The 16,723-nt window shown below is 41.5% G+C and overlaps 1 protein-coding gene across 7 annotated transcripts in view; it reads left to right on the top strand.

Annotated features, from left to right (window-relative positions):
- Positions 1-16,457, top strand: part of AKT1 (AKT serine/threonine kinase 1) — a 76,931-nt gene extending 60,474 nt beyond the window's left edge. For all 7 annotated transcript variants that reach the window (XM_054826082.1, XM_054826083.1, XM_054826080.1 and 4 more), the window contains 3 exons: positions 7,424-7,511; positions 12,249-12,351; positions 13,046-16,457. In XM_054826082.1, the coding sequence (XP_054682057.1) occupies positions 7,424-7,511; positions 12,249-12,351; positions 13,046-13,125 (271 nt within the window). In that variant the 3' untranslated portion in view covers positions 13,126-16,457. The remainder of the gene's footprint in view (positions 1-7,423; positions 7,512-12,248; positions 12,352-13,045) is intronic.
- Positions 16,458-16,723: the final 266 nt, after the last annotated feature.

The raw sequence follows: 16,723 nt of genomic DNA, 5'->3' as shown, positions 1-16,723 counted from the left end.
CTAGCAGCATCTGCTGTAATTTGTTCTTAAAGGAGCATCTCTGATGAACCAAAATGCAATTTGTTTACAAACAAAGAACGCCCACTTGTTTCTAATTACAAGGTTTTCCCAATGCCAATAATTACTCCACAATATGCTCATTTTATACAAATAGCCACTTCTTCACATGTATCTTCTGCAGGCTTGGAACCAACGATGCTCTGATCTGTTGGACAGATGATTTTCATGCTGCTGATAGAAATAACTATAGACTAGACAAGCCTGCACACATGCCCGCAGCTTGCTAATTACACTGGTGCTTCCCAAGCTTTTTGGATCACAGACCATTCTTAAATTCTGGTTTCTCACCAGTTACCAGTCACCCAACTTTTTAACTGAAGTTGTGATTCTGCAAATCCCCTGCGCTTCATGGCAGTTCAAGCAGTATGGAGAACTGAGCTGGAAGCACTAGAGGTAGAAGTCCTGAGTCCTGGCCTTGTAGTTTTCCTTTTACTGTGTGGTCTGTGTGCTGGGGTGGGCGCCTGGGATACTTGGTAGTTGACTCATAGTGAGTTCATGGAGCCATATTGAGGAAAATACATTTAGTGAAAAGTTAAATAATGTGCAATAGTCTGGGTGACATTAGCCTGTTGATGATGCTTTGGGGAATGACTGTGTGATTCAACAGAAATCCCCTCTTCCACAAAGCCCCATGGTGGACAGACGTTGGTGTCATCATAATGTTGTATGTGGCAGAAAACATCAGAATTGGCAGCATTTAGTAACTGCGGATGAACTTCAGAGTGGGATGGAGGAGACAGCCAAAACCATGAGAAAAATGAAACTGGGAGATGTTGTCCCTTCCCATAAAATTCTAAAAAAATAACCCCAAACCACCAACAAAAAAGGATGATATAATGAAGCTCAGTGACAAGGATATTTTAAGTTAAATATCAAGGAGCTAGGGAATTGTGACCTGTGTCAGTGAATTAAATCTTAAAAATTACCTGTTATACCTGAGCTGGATATATAGAATGCATTCTGCATTCAGTAATACCAGTTCAGTCTCAAACTCACAGGCATATGGGGAAAATGTGAAGAACAATAAATTGCATTCTGCTTTTAATCATGGCTGTTTTCTAAATTTGGTCATATAAAATCCATTTTGTAAGAGAAAAGGAATTTTGAAGTTTCTTTTGGGATTGATATAAGTTTATTAATCTTGTAATGTGAGCCCTAATTTTCCTAAGAAGGAAAAAATCTATTCTGTAAATATTTCCTTTTAATGTGACCTGAAATTTTCCTTCGCTGCTTTGTGACATGTATCAAATGGAAGGAGGTAATCAAAGCATTTTTTCACACATAAAGCAACTTTTATTATTCTTTCTCTGGCTGTGGAGACTGCAGCCTGTGAAAGTGGACATGGATCAGAGGGCTCCATGTAAATGGGCTGAGTTTAGATGGGTGGGTGTCTTTCTAACCAGCAGTGTGTCTGGCAAGTTCTGAATCTTGGTAGGTTTTAAACTTGAGAGAACTTCAGGATGGTTTCCTCTGAATTCGGATCATGTGTTTTCAGTACATGCTTTAGTGCTCCCTGTCATAGGTCAGGGTTGTTCAGCCTCTTTCAGATGTGGTTAGTCACAAGCTGCTTCACCTACTTCTGTCTTCTCTGGTGCTGTTGCACCTTGCATTCAGGAAGAATGAGAGGAAGAAGATGCAGCATTTCACAAACGCCTGTTAAAAGATTTAATGACTTCACAGAGTGAGGAACACCTTCCCAGGTGGTCTCTGGGAACTGGTGATCAGTCCTTGCAGCCACACAGAGATGTGGCAGTTTGTTCTTTCTAGTGATGGTGGCTCTTTCCACATCCAGAGTGCAACTCTGACTGCAGATGCTCAGGAAGATAAAGGTCAGTTAAGCCTTCACCTGCATGAAAACCCAGCTCCTTGGGTTTTTCTGTGTGAAAGGAGGCAGTTTGTAGTTAAGGAGTATGTCTGTGTCCCAATTTGTAATTCAGGTGTATGTCTGATATCTTTATCAATGATCTGGACAAGGGAATCGAGTGCACCCTCAGTCAGTTTGCCGATGACACCAAGTTGTGCGGGAGTGTTGATCTGCTGGAGGGTAGGAAGGCCCTACAGAGGGATCTGGACAGGCTGGATCAATGGGCCAAGGCCAACTGCATCAGGTGCAACAAGGCTCAGTGCTGGGTCCTGCACTTGGGTCACAACACCACCAGGTAACGCTACAGGCTGGAAAGCTGCCCAGCGGAAAAGGACCTGGGGGTGTTGGTCGACACCCAGCTGAATATGAGCCAGCAGTGTGCCCAGGTGGCCAAGAAGGCCAACAGCATCCTGGCTTGTATCAGAAACAGCGTGGCCAGCAGGACTAGGGAAGTGATTGTCCCCCTGTACTTGGCACTGGTGAGGCTGCACCTTGAGTGCTGTGTTCAGTTTTGGGCCCCTCACTACAAGACAGACATGGAGGTGCCTGAATGTGTCCAGAGAAGAGCAACAAAGCTGGTGAAGGGTCTAGAGCACAAGTCTGATGAGGAGCGGCTGAGGGAACTGGGATTGTTTAGCCTGGAGAAAAGGAGGCTGAGGGGAGACCTTATTGCTCTCTACAACTACTTGAAAAGAGGTTGTAGCCAGGTAGGTGTTGGTCTCTTCTCCCAAGTGACAAGTGATAGAACAAGAAGAAATGGCCTCAGGTTGTGCCAGGGGAGGTTTAGACTGGGTATTAGGAAAATATTTCTTCACCAAGAGGGTTGTCAAGCACTGGAACAGGCTGCCCAGGGAAGTGGTTGAGTCACCTTCCCTGGAGTTGTTTAAAAGACATGTGGATGTGGTGCTTAGGGACATGGTTTAGTGATTGACTTTGCAGTGTTAGGTTAATGGTTAGACTCGATGATCTTTAAAGGTCTTCTCCAACCTAAACGACTCTGTGATTCTCTGTTTATGATGCTCTGCTATGGGAAGGGTAGATGCTTGAGCAAACTTGCTCTCAGACATAGCTAGGTCTGCAGCTCACACAGCTGCTGCTGGAGTTGGGAGAGGTAGAGGTGACAGTCACAGAGGCTTCAGGAGCCTGGAGGTGGTCCTAGCTAGCTGGTGGCAGGCAGGAGGAGGTAACCTTGAATAGTTGGGCCTCTTAGGCGCAGCAGACTTCATGCCTTGTGGGAATCCAGAGTTTTGAAACCTGGATGACAAGTGTCTTAACGTTTGCTCTGAAATGTGTGTGTCTTCAGTACAAAACTGCTTCTGTCTCCAGACAAGTCCAGTGTCCTGGGTATTGCTTGAACTGCAGAGTGCTCATCACGTCTTCAAACATGTTTCACCAGGTGCTTTGAGGTAGACTGAGATTTAGCTGTTACGTATGCTAATTTTAGTCTAAATTGGTTCAGTCCAAGGCTATTCAGAACGAGTTTGGACAAACTCAAACAGTTCACCTGTAAGAAATCTAAGCTGAAGCTGAGAAAAAGGTAAAAGGGAAATTTAAAGAGATTCTTTTTCCCAGCTTTCTAGAAATTGGTAGTGTAGAGACTTCCCAAGCCTCAGCATCCTCAAACATGTCTCTTTTGTGGTTAGTAATGTTGCGGGGTGGGAGCTTTTCCAGTGTTCCTGGATCCACTATGTTTGTGTCACACACATGTGGTTAATGAAGGAGTGGGGAAGTAAAGCTCAGCACAGAGCTGGGAGTTGCATTAGGCTTTCCAAAAGGCAGAAAAGCCCCCAAAGACTGTGTGCGCAGGGTTTTGGGAAGAATATGGCCTTTTACTTCCAAGTCATCAAATCATGCTGTTCCCAAAGCCAGCCAGAGCTTCTCTGTGCTGCTAGTGCTGGTCACAGGAAAGCAATCTAAGTGCAGCTTCTAAATCCTTCCCCAGGGCTATTAGAGACTTCTGAAGGTAAGGGCCCTAGTAAAATAAGTTACTAGTCACCATCCTGACTGAATCAGAGAAGGAGAAATATGCATCTGTGTGCTCTGAGCTGGTGAACACCCGTAGCTTTTGCTGAGCCCGATGGGTGTATTTGAACTGTTGTAGAACCAGGTTTGGGGGGGAGGGGCGGGCAGAGAAATCATGTGAAGACAGAACAGCAACAGAAATGGTGCCTAAAAGTGTGGCCGTCTTCTCAGATGAGGATGGTGCACGTGGAAATCTGTAAATGAACAGAAATCTGTCACCTAAAAGTATGCCAGTCCCTTCAGATGAGGATTTGCCCACAGTCAGAATCAATATTGTGGCTCCTAATATGGTGAAGCACGAGTTTAGGAATGGGGTTCTTTGGCAGGGCAGAGTAAAGGCAGTTGCTGCCTGCTTTCCTGCGTTGGAGCCTGGTTGTCCTTACTGTAGAGACTTTTTAACTGTAAAAGTTTGTGGGTTTCTTCTTAAAGAGCTGGGAAATGGACCTGGGTGCTGAGCACTGTTTACCTTTACATGCACAAGTAGAGAAACAATATTTTTCATGTGATCCATTAATTGCAATCTTCTGCTCTGTGATAATAATGCTTTCACTGTTGACAGTGTGTTTATACACTATATTTTTTATATATATATAATTACAGTACATAAATTTTTAAAAACATTTGCACATGATTTCTCTGTGGAATGATAGCTGATTGCCCTTGACTTGCGGAGCACAGCCATTTGTCATTAAATGATTAAAGGAACTTGCAAGCAATACAGTTACATAAAAATTAAAAATGTGGAAATGGTTTCCATTTAATATTGATGTTGCACTTTATTAATAATTTTCTCCTTGGGATTTAGCTGAAACATAGAAAAAAAGGCTCTCAAATACAGAAGCTAAATGAATAACCAGAATTGTTTGGCAGGTATTTAGACCAATTTAGACAGAAGTTTGGAGGCTGAGATTTTTTGTTGTGTTGGTGTTTTTTTTTTTTTAAATTGCTTTTTGACCTCTACACTTTCTGTTATATTGCCTTGTACATGGTAAATCTCAGTAGCTTTTTCTTTTTAAGTCCTATTTATACTATTTTTGGTTCTGTCTGATGACTTAAATGCACAGAATTTAACTTTATTGTACAAGAATCTTTTCAAGACTTTTATTCCTGCTATATTTTTTTCAGTTGCTGCATGTCCTTAGAAAAGACAAGCCTGCTGCTCTTTCAGTTCTCATTGGGGCTTAACCATGATTTTTGCATTAGGTGCTGATTTAATTTTGTTCTCCTTGAGAGGGTCTTTTCATAATAATTCTGAAAAACGAGTGTATTTTGGAATAACTCCATATCCAAAATATGAGGTTTCTATCATTTCCTCATTTGCTCTGAATGGATTTGTTTAATAGTACAGATTTTTAAAAGGTAAGTAAAACATCAGGGGTTTTTCTTGGCATTTACCTGAGTATGTATTTGCCCTTCATGGAACAAAGACTCATATTAGATAACGTACACTCGTACGTGGCTGCAGCCAGCCAGCCTTCCTGCATGCTTCTCTAAAACACGATTCAGGTTGTTCTTAGCTCATAGTCACTCCTGAACTTCTGTGCAGAAGTGCAATCTGTAGACATGTGCGGATAAAGAGGATCGACTCCACCCTCTTCTTCACCATCATCATCTACACTGGGGAAGCAACGACGAGCCTGGTGTAGAGACTTGGCAAAGCCTCTGGACCTGTGGGGAACCAGCCGAGAGATGATTACTCACCGAGTTTGTCTCTGTTCCCAGGCTGCCCTGGAGTTTGTCTCTGTTCCAGGCTGCTCTGCAGCTGTATAGCGTGCTGCCAGGCAGATGGGAGAGCCATCGTCCAGTTTGTTTTGGCCTGTGGGGTTCTGGGGTGTACTTAGGCTTGGTCTTAGAGCTTAGCCGGGGAAGGAGAGCATCACCCAACACTTTGCTACTCCAAGACTGGGGACCTGTTCCCCGTTCCACTGCGCATTTTCTGAAGGAACACGAAGGAGCAAACCCCTCAGGTTGCTGTGCCACTAAACGGAAGAGTGCCAGGAAGCAAGCGCGGGCTCTGAACTGCTGGTCACCTCTGCTGCCTGCTCTCTGGTACAGCCACGGCCTCTGCCAGCCTGCGCTCTCTGAAGACAGCGTGTGGGCATGGCTGAGAAGGTGTTGCATGCACCAGGATCCATTCCCAGTCGGCAGTATGGACAAAGTGCCACTATATTTGATGCCTCCATGCTAAACAATCATCCAATGCTGTCCTGATAGTGTTGTGCCTTCAAGCTACATCCCAGAGCATGTGGTGCAGTCTCAAGCTGTAAAAATACCACTTCAATGGGCTGTAGCACAGCCTTCATAGTATCTCTGGTATTTTCAACCAAACCCCTCCCCTCTGTCCCCAAATAATGATGTATTAGGGCCACAGGGTCACCACATGTGGCCCGGAGGAGATTGAGGGCCAAGTGCTGTGCAGCACGGATGAGACCTGACCACGCAGCTTGGCTTCAGGTTCAAGGAACAGTCCTTGGCCCTTTTTTCTGTAGCTGTATAGCTCTAGCCTTGGTTATGTGGAGCCATTGTTCCAAGCTCTTAAAATGGGGATAATATCTCAGTTTGCCAGTGGCCCCAAGAATCAGAGAACAGGCAGATACTAGAGGTCAGCCTGGATGAGCTGGTGGCATCTCTTGGACTTAAAATCCTGAGCGTTGTCTTAACCTTGTTACCTGAAAGGAAGTCTCCTGCTGATTACTCAGTATGTGTTTTGTTTTCTCAGTGCATGCCTTTGCTTGCTGATGTGGTTCAGTCTTTTAGAGAACATTTTAACCTCCACAGCAAAATTTAAGCATCTGTTAGCTCAAGACTGCAACTAAACTGATTGCATCTATAAGCTGTGTGGACAGTTTTATTTTGGAATAAAAGTGCTTTATCTTGATATACCTTAAGTCAATAAAACACCCTTTGTGCTTTCGTGAAGCCAAGGAGGAGGAAAGATTTGCATACAGCATGATATTATCACTGCAGTTGTCAACTGTTTTCTTTAATGGAAATTTAAATCAGGTTGCATAAATCAGTTTGTCTTAAAAATCCTTGCCTCGCTTACGCTTCAAAATCAAATTCAGTTTTACTGCTGGCATCACTCTGTTCTAGAAAATTGTAAGGGGTAGTCACTTGTTAATTTAGAAAGGGAGAAGGCTGTGTGGCTCAGATCTTTTACTTGTAGGATCTGCTGTGGTCCCTAGGACAGCATCTTTCCTGAAGGGCAGGTCTTTTGAATTGTGATTATTTTTTCTTTGTTCGTTTATTTGTTTAAGAGAGACCTTTATTCTAATTCTATTTGTTAGCATGTTTTCAAATCTTTTAGTGGAACTGTTTTGAAGCCAAAAATAGGCTATTTTGCAGCCCTTGCACAAAAAGCAAATAAGAAGCAAATGTATTATATAAACTCAGAATTTTTTTATTACCATTTAATAAAAATTGTATGAGAAATAAAACTGTACTCAAACGTTTAATTACTTATTTTGCCCCAAACAGGTTAGGTGGTGGTCCTGATGATGCCAAGGAGATTATGCAGCACAAATTCTTCGCTGGCATTGTTTGGCAAGATGTATACGAGAAAAAGGTACTTACACAACTGTTCTCCCAAGGTGAATTGTAGCTGCAGGTATACTGAATGTTTCAGATTTTGTTGCCCTCCGTAAGGTACATAGAAGCCCTCTGCAGAAGAGGTTTGCAATTGTTTGTAACAAGGCTAAATTGCTTCATGTTTCTTAAAATACTGTAATTGGATTACTGCTGAACCAAAGCTTTTTTTTGCAATGAGAGGAGTATCTCTCAATGAGATACTTGTTTCTGTGACTGAATAAATTTTGGATGTAACCAAAATTGCTTCCAAATTTAGACAGTATATAAGCTTTTAAAATGGCTTTTCCTGTGAATTCTTGTTGCCATTCCTTGCTATCAGCTGATGTATCCCCTTGTGAGCCCAGGAGTTATTGTTAGTTCCTGAGGATCTGGAAGCAGTAGTGTAAGATGGGCTGTTTGTTCCCCTTTTTCATTTTGCAGAGAAGTGTAGGCTTTTACATCAATCCAAGCCTAATATTTTTTCTTTAGCGACAGAGGGCTGATGTGAAGTGTCTGCACTTCATGGTGTTTCTCACTGGTTTTCTTTGAGACCCGCTGAGTTTGTAGGCTTTCCAGTGGGGAGCCGCTGCAGTCGAAGAGCCCAGCCCTTTCTGTATGAGTGTGTTTCAGTTGCCTATGCCTCACTGTCCCTTCGTTCACAGGTAACCTATCCCACTCCTCTAAGTTGCCCTGCTTCGTGCTTTCAGGGCGACCTGCTGTTGTCCTCTCCCATTTGATTCTCACCAGCCATGTTTTCCATAATGCTTACGTGAAACGCAGCTAATTAAAACGTGGGTCTGGTGATTCAAGGCTCCCATCTGCTGGTGCCACATGATCTCACTCAATCCCAGCCTTTCCTGATTTCCCTCCTTCCCCCTGCAGCCCCTCATGATATCAGATCTCATTTGATCTCTAAATACGGTTTAGTTCCTCTTCCAGCTGGTGGGAGCAGGTAAGAAACTTAGCAGAAACTGAGTTTTAATTCTTTGAATTCTTTCAGTAAAACTAATACAGTGATCTATTAGCAATGTTTGTATTCTTAAAAAAAACCAGAGCATAACACCACTGGTTTCCATACCATAGTGGAAGAATTGTCCAGTGCCTGTATACAATTACAGAGTGTGCTCTGCTTCCTTCTCTTCTTTCACTTCCTCAGACTTGTGTGGCTAAAGGGAACTGAAAAATCATAAAATAAGTTTGTGCCTTGAAAGTGTAGATAGAATTTAGACCTCTGTTCTTTCAAAGCATCCCTTGAAAGAGCTCTGCGTGCAGCCATGAGGGCAGGAGGGAGTTGCATGGGGTTTATTCAGTATAATGTAACAAGTATATCTGAATTCTTGTTCTAAACAAGAGATTATCCCCATTTTCACCCAGCTGGCAAGCTGAATACTTGAGGTTTTGCTATTTTTTTGCAGTCTCAGGTAAAAAGTTGATAACAGGGCTCAAATGTCTTCAGTGAAATTATTTGTTATTTGATGGTAGTCCTGCTTCACTGAATGGAGGAGAAATCACATAAGCTGGAGCAATTTATTTCTCAATTGGACTGAGAAAGCCTTCATTCATAGTACTGACTCGGATTGTTATGGAAACTCCCAGGAAATTCCAAATGTTACATATTTTGGAGAAAACAGTGTGCTAATTGAGACTATTTCTGACCTTGGCATATCCAAGGGGCTGGATTCTGGTTTTGCTCCTGTCCTGTTAGCATGTGCATCTGAAATTGGATGTAAACCGTTACCTACTGTAGAAATAGCCATGCTGTGCAAATGACAAGATTTCAAAACGCCTGTGAGTAATTGCTGCCTACGTTCTGGGTGGTCCAAAGAGAATCTTGCAGCATTTACCTGAAATGCAGTCTCACGGATAAAAGCTGAATTTTGTCAGCTGCCTACAGGGGTTTATGTGCTAAGCTTGGTTACCCACTATCTCCAGATAATGGTGAATATGTTTATGAATATAGGCTTGGGGTAATCGAGAACACTTACTTTGTAATTAAGCATTTTGGAAACATAGATTTGCTTTGAATTATAAGGAGTTTTGAATAACTGGGGTTGTCCCAAGAATTTAAAATATTCATTAGACTCTCCTGAAAGAGTGTTGTTGTTTGTCTCTGGTGCAAAGAAAGGTGCGATTTAATTTGCAGTATTTTGCCCACCCACAAGTGAAACATAGGCAATGAGATTTTAATCGCATGGCTTTTTTCTGGTCTTTTTTGTCTCTTAAACCAACGTAAGCCTGCGGGTATCACACTGGTCTGCGGCAGTGGGAGACTACAGGTGGCACCTCTCTGCCAGTGGAACTGCGGAGCTATTGCACTGACAGCTTTTCAGTAAAGCAGCAATTTGCTTGGTAAAGCCAGTGTTAGAGCTTTCTGCGGCTTCCCCTCTGTTTCCAGATTCATGTTCTGAATTTGGCAGCCGGGGGGGAGGGGGAATTGTACCGTGGGTGCATCGTAATCTGTCTCAAATTGCTTTTAAGATACTAAAATAAAAGGGAAAATGATACAGGCAGCGCTAGCCCATTACACATGTGTTCTGACAGGATTGCTGCTCTGAGTCGTTCTGATGTGCATAGTTCAGGTGTCTGCTGCAGTGCCCAAGTCCTAAATCACTCTGCGCTGCGCACAGCAAGCCAGAGCAACTGGGAGCAGTGCGAGTGCCAAAACCACCATTAGCTTAAAAGGACAGATAGAACTTCACAGACGTGTGCATGCACAGCTTGTCAGAAACAAACCAAGGTTCGCTTCGAGTAGGCAGAAAACTGCTGTAAGGAGAAAGAGAATAGAGTTAACGTGAAAGAAGGAATGCTTATCCTCAGCAGGGTGTTTATATGTAATATGTTGGTGTGGCACGATTGAGAATAGTGTTATTAACAACATCATAATGTGAAGCATTCCCTCTTCAATAGCTTCAGGAGGACTGTAAGGCTCAGAGTGACTCCTGACTTTGGGATATCCTGTTGCCTTTTCCTTTTTAAATTCAGGACATAATTAAGCCTATAGAAGTGATCTTTTTTTTTTTTTTTTTTTTTGGCAGGAACATTTGCCAGGCTCCTTTAAGCCATCCTTTGGGCACAGAGGATCATTAGTAATTAAAAGAAATTATGATGAATGTATACTACAATTGTGCTCTCTTATAATAGAATTTTTGTGTCCCTAAATTTTTAAAAATTGTTTTTAAACTGTACAATGTTTCTTTCTATTTGGAAATACCACTGTATGTGTAGATTACACTTCTTAAAGTCTTTACGTTGAAAATGGAGGTGCTTTATTGGATTGTTGTTTGTAAGACAGGACACCACTCCATTAGGTGCTCTCAAAACAGATCGGAAAGGTGATCCTGGCGATAGGGAGCTTGAAGCTAGTACTTTTCTTATTAACTGACTTGCCAAGCAAATGATTCTTCAGATCTAAGCTGGAGGAAAAATTGGGGGTGGGGAAGAGGTGTTTTGTACACTCAAGATTTGCTGATGTTTTCCAGGTAGTGATTTCTGTTGGTGGCGTTCTTATTTCTGTAGAAGCAGAAGTGCAAGTCTCGGGGTCACTGCTTAATTCCAGTTGGAGCAATTTACCATTTACCTTGCTAAACCTTTCCCTGCAGTTTGAGATTGGAAGCCGTATACTTCCTCAATCACGCTCCTAAATTGTTGCCTGCTGTGGCTCTGTGCTATTAAAAGATGGCCATGCTTAACCCCAGTGGTGGGCGAACTGAAGCCCAGCACTCAGAGCTATTACATGTCCTCTGTGGGAGGGCTAAGAGCAGTGTTTACATTCTGTTTCTACCGCATCGTGCAGCGGGGAGGTGAGCAAGGTCTGAATCCCAGCTCCATTGCCCTCCAAAATTGTACGTGTTCCAACTCTGTACATCTGTATGCATCCAGCTGTGCCACCCCGCTTCCCAGGCGCACTCCTCCTCCAGCCCCAGTCAAGCAGCTCCGCTCCATCTGGAGTTCCTCTTGCCAGAGCTTGCCTAAGGTACACATGGATGATTTCTGGCCTGTCTGCCCAAGCGAGTGTCAAGAATAAAACCCAAATAGTGCAACTCGTGATGTAACAAAAGGAGAATGTTCACCGCTAAGCATGCTTGATTTTTTTTGTAAACACTCCAGATTTTCTAAGTTCAGAATTGATGTCAAACTGCTTTTGGCGACCAGGAGTATAAATGCTTGATGTTGCTGCTGCCTTGTCCTAAATTCTCCCGGGCTGGTCTGACCTACAGCACAGTTGCAGTCAGAGCTGCATGGGCGCAGCAGCTCTGTAGCTGAGATTTTTTTTGTGAACGTTACAACCCTTGTGGTGATAATGTACGTCTAGCTGATCAGTTTGGTACCACTGAGCATCTTCTTCATTTTCGTCCTCCTCAAGCATAAATCTGATGAGATGCAGTTGACAGTTTCTGTATAACTAGGTGGGGAACCAGTATAGACTATTATTTTTAAACATTTGTAAGCATGGTATTTATTACTTGAAGAAATGTTAGGATTTTAGGGGGGTTTTTTGGGTGATTAAATCCTAAAGACAAAATGCCTTAAATGCTCCATAACTAGGAAGTATGCACCTAAATAAATACTTTTTACTATATATGGTTCCTTTAGTAACTGGCGTTTTTTAAACTTCTTTTAGGAATGTAGGAAAAGCCACTGTAGCTTATAACTCTATTTCAGATTCGTCCTGTTTCAAGCAAGAAACTGCAAGAACCTATAAATGGACGTCTTTCTTTTTCTTTGCTTTTTATAGCTTGTACCTCCGTTTAAGCCACAAGTTACATCTGAAACAGATACAAGATACTTTGATGAAGAATTTACAGCACAGATGATAACAATCACTCCTCCTGACCAAGGTAAAGTTTTCCCAAATGTTGCCCACTAGGTTCTCCAGAGAACCAGAAATAATTTGCTGTAATGTTACCTGGTCTCTAGACCCTGTGAAGAAGCATCAGTTTAAACTTGCTGGTTTTCCATGTATGTATTTGACCAAGAAGCTGGTAAACTGATGTGAAACTTTCCTCGTCTTTCCAGTTTGGGAAATGAAAAATGTGTTTTAGAAGATAGTGAAATTCTTCGTACTGTTGTCTTTTCCAAATCTGCACATTCCCCCGGAAAATAATTCTGTTCATGAATTTTGCGTGCGTACATCTGCACATGCCCTGTGTAATGCGAGCAGTCGATTGAGTGTGGACTAACGTCTGCATTCAGTCAAAATACATTTTATTTTCGTGGTAACTGAGCATGTTTGATGCTCTGAAATAACAGTTGCCAGAAATTCAGAACACTGAATATGGATTTAAGCAATGCAGGTCCTAGCAATTTAAATGGACATCTGAACAGCTGTTTACATAGAGGAATCTGAATCTTCTGCGATGCCCATGTAATGGGGTGAGATTTAAGCCTTCCTGTTTCTTTGTCCTTTCAAGTTGTGGAAGAAAAAGGCGACAGTGACATTTTCTGAAATAACTTTACTGTGCATTATCTTATTGTTTGGTTACTTAAAAAGGTAGCAAATGTTGCCTACTTTTTTTTTTTTTAATTTTTCAGATGACAGCATGGATTGTGTAGATAACGAGAGAAGACCTCATTTTCCTCAGTTCTCTTATTCAGCCAGTGGAACCGCTTAATGTTTTGCAATGTTTTCCTGTTCAGAAACAAAACAGACTGCATTTTGGGGACCGTACTTCAATGGACACTAGAGAACTTTCTATATTATCTGAATTACAAACTGTGTTTGTATTACAATTTAGATGAATTTGTAGGAAGCCTCACAGATTCTGTATTTAAAACAATTCTTTGATGCATTTTTGAGAAGGAAAATGAATCCATTCTTAAAGTATTATGTCAAGGCTTTTATGCTGAATGACCATAGGTTTTTAAGAATATACACCAAAACTGTTTACTTTAGAAATAATTAAGGTATTCAACATATCAGCAACTCTGACCAGAAAATCCCCTTACTTTATTTATTTCATACAGTTCATTATCTAAATATAGAATCTGCACTCTGAACAATTAGATTTATATAGGAAGATATAAGACTTTAGTAGCTAGTGCAATAATATAAGCAACAAAGTGAACAAACTCTGGAGGGTTAAGGTTCAAACTCATTTTGGACAGCAGTGAAGTGTCATCCAACTCCAGAAAACCAACTATAGGAACAGCATTAATGGCCTCAGTGAGGTAAATCAAAAAGCAAAAGTTATTTTTGTTATAACATCTGCTACAAGACATTACATATCAAACTGAATCCAGTGGAATTGCCACGTTGTACAGATGAGTATTCCGTTCTAGACAGTGCATTTAATTATTCCATTTGCATAGGGTTTAGGAATACTTCATAGGATTGGCTTCTCAGAACCTAGAAACCGCTTGATTTACCAATCTAATACGAAATGCAACAACGCAAAATCACCCACTTTCACCACTGTGTAAAAATGCCATACAGGTCTACGTGAGAAATCAGCTTGATGAGTGAGTCAACCAGACAAAAGTACATTTTGGCACTGAAGTAATGACTTGTTGCCGCTTTTTTTTTAATGAAAAGATATATGAATATATATAAACACGTAATGATTTTTTGCATCATGCCAGATCATTTCTTTTTTCTTGAGTGTGCATTAAAGGTATCAGCCAACAGTTCATGGTGCCTTCTCACTCTTGAAGATTCACTTTAACAGTGTTTCCCATGTATAAGAAAAAAAGCTAGGTTGAAACTTCATATGTGTTTGAATAATAATGGTGTTCAAAAGTGAATTTTTTTTTGTTTGTTTTTCATTTTTAATCTTAGTGGAAAATTCCCCACACCCTATTTTTGTTGTATCATGTTTCTTTGTAATTTTCATAAAAGCAGTCTTATTCTGTCTCTGCTGCGAATGAATTTATTCCATTGTAGGTTGCATTCTCTTAAATTGCTTTTTTTTTTTTGTTTTTCATTCTCTTGACTGTATAAACAATGATGACATGTACTGCAGTTAACTAGCATTTAATTTTTTTTATTTGAAAGGGAGTATGTTATGAAAACCCTCGTTTCCCCTTTCCATCAGAAACTGCTGTGTTTGCACAGAGAGCCCATCATCTTGACTCTTTTTTTAACAACCTTCAACTCTAGTATTTTTACTCATGATATGAAAGTTTCCCTCCAAATACTTAAATAAAAATTGCTTTAACAAGTTAGGTCCTTATTTCTTGTGGTAGGAGCCTTCTGAATTTGTAGGGATGCCACAACTGCTCCAGTTTCTCAACTCTGATGTTCACATCACTGAGGGATTTATACGTTTCTGCCCCTCCTCAGCTGTTTCATCTCTGTGCTGATCATTATGCAAAGATAATTTTGGAAAATGTTTGTTAAAACAAATACACCCAATGCCAGGAATAGTTTGTCTTGAGGTGAATGAGGACAGGCCTCACTTTGCTGTCCTCCTGATGCCAGTGAGATTGTGTTACTGAGGCCCTAATCTTCAAAGGTATTTCTATTCCAGTCGCTTGGGTCAGTGTACAATATATAACACTGCATTTCCTTTCTAGGGACTAATATTAATCGCTTCTAGGAGGTAGCTATACAAGGCTGGAATGTCCTTTTTCAAACAAGAATACAGAGAAAAATACAAGAACGTCCAAGAACAACTGCAATATGCTTCAAACGAAGCACAGAAGTTCCAACTGTAGTAAGCCGTTAAACAGCCAAAACACTTTTTGATTCAAGGTATAGGCTGTAATTCCCCGTAGAATTTACTGCACATTTTATGCAAGGAGGGAACGTGAAAGGAGGGATCTGTGTCTCTGTGGAGGAAACCTTGCACTGATGCTGGACAGCCTGTCCCCTTCTGCGAGTCTGACCTCCTTACTGCTCTCCTTCCTCTGCTTCCAAGCCTTCATCTGAGTTTGCAGCCAGCCTGGGGATGAAGTCCAAAGAACTCTTCTGCAAGTCTACAAGCCCTGACAAGTTCTGAACTAACACACTTCGTGCATCCAAATATAGGCAACACGGATGAGCAAAGGTTACCATCGTCTGCCCCAGGAAAATCCGGCCTTCCAAATGCAGGAACAGACATGGATCGGGTTGTTCTTTTGAGGCTGATTGTGCCTCAGAACAGTGTTTTTCTGCCAGTTGTTGCTAATGGACTTTTGGTTTAATTCCTATATAGAAAATGGAACTTAAAAAAAAAAAAACAACACTGCCAAAAGAGTCTGGGAATGTTAGTATTGTTAGCAACAGTGAGCTGTGAGGGCAACACACAAATGTGGGGTCTTCTGGATACTTCCCCTCATTCTGCCTGTGATTATTCAAAATGCCTTGCCTGTTGTCTATAATTGAATGATTACCGGTGTTACAGCTGCCTGCCTGCAAACGTAAAGCGTGTTCTCCAGATTTTGATTTAGCACAGAAAATGGAGAGTAGCATATCCATCACTGTTGGCATCCTCTTGTCTTTCCCTACCTATCCCAAAAGTCTGTGACCCGAGCACCATTCTCTTCGGATTGCTTTTGTACCATATATGGAGGCTGCTTCCTTTAGATCTTTTATTTGAAAACCCCAAACTTTTTTAACTATCTGGTAGTATATGTATGTTAGAGCCCAGGAACTTGGTTGTAAACTCAGGTTGGGAGAAAACCAGAAAAAAACCCCACCTTTGCAAGAGCAAATAAGTAACATGCAGTTCTCTGCGTGCCTCTGGCTGCAGCCAGAAGACGAGGTCAGCTGAGCGCTGGTGGAAGCAGAGATGCACTGCTGCTTGAGGTTGAGAGACATTGGCAGAAGCCAGGTAATTCTGCAAATCCCATTTTATATTCTCTTGTGTAACTAAAACATCCAGTGCAATTCCATTAGGACATGGCAGGCTCTTTTCCCTTTAAACTGGGCGAAGATCAGTGTGGTTAAAGCATTCCCAGCTCTGCACAAAGTATCATCTCTCACCCTCCACAATAAACTAAACTGCTCTTTCTTCATTTTTCTGCCTACACCATTGCCTCTCCAGAATTTGTTCCCCGTTTTCTACCTGAGAAACAAATTACGATAGTTTTTGGAGGCTTGAGGGTAAAACTTGCCTTGATTGTTTGAATTTGGTGATCTTTGCTTTAACTGGGGGTGAATTTTCTCATCTGCTACTTTGGATTGCTTACGTGCATTTAAATGCTTGGTACGAGAGTACCGTATTCTTCATACTCCTAAGTGTTGGTGGGGTTTTTAAAGTCTTTGTCAGAGAAAATACGTGTTGCATTTTA

The sequence above is a fragment of the Grus americana genome, chromosome 5 (genome assembly GCF_028858705.1).
Source record: "Grus americana isolate bGruAme1 chromosome 5, bGruAme1.mat, whole genome shotgun sequence".
Classification (NCBI taxonomy): Eukaryota; Metazoa; Chordata; class Aves; order Gruiformes; family Gruidae; genus Grus; species Grus americana.
This window is presented reverse-complemented; position numbering and strand designations above follow the sequence as displayed.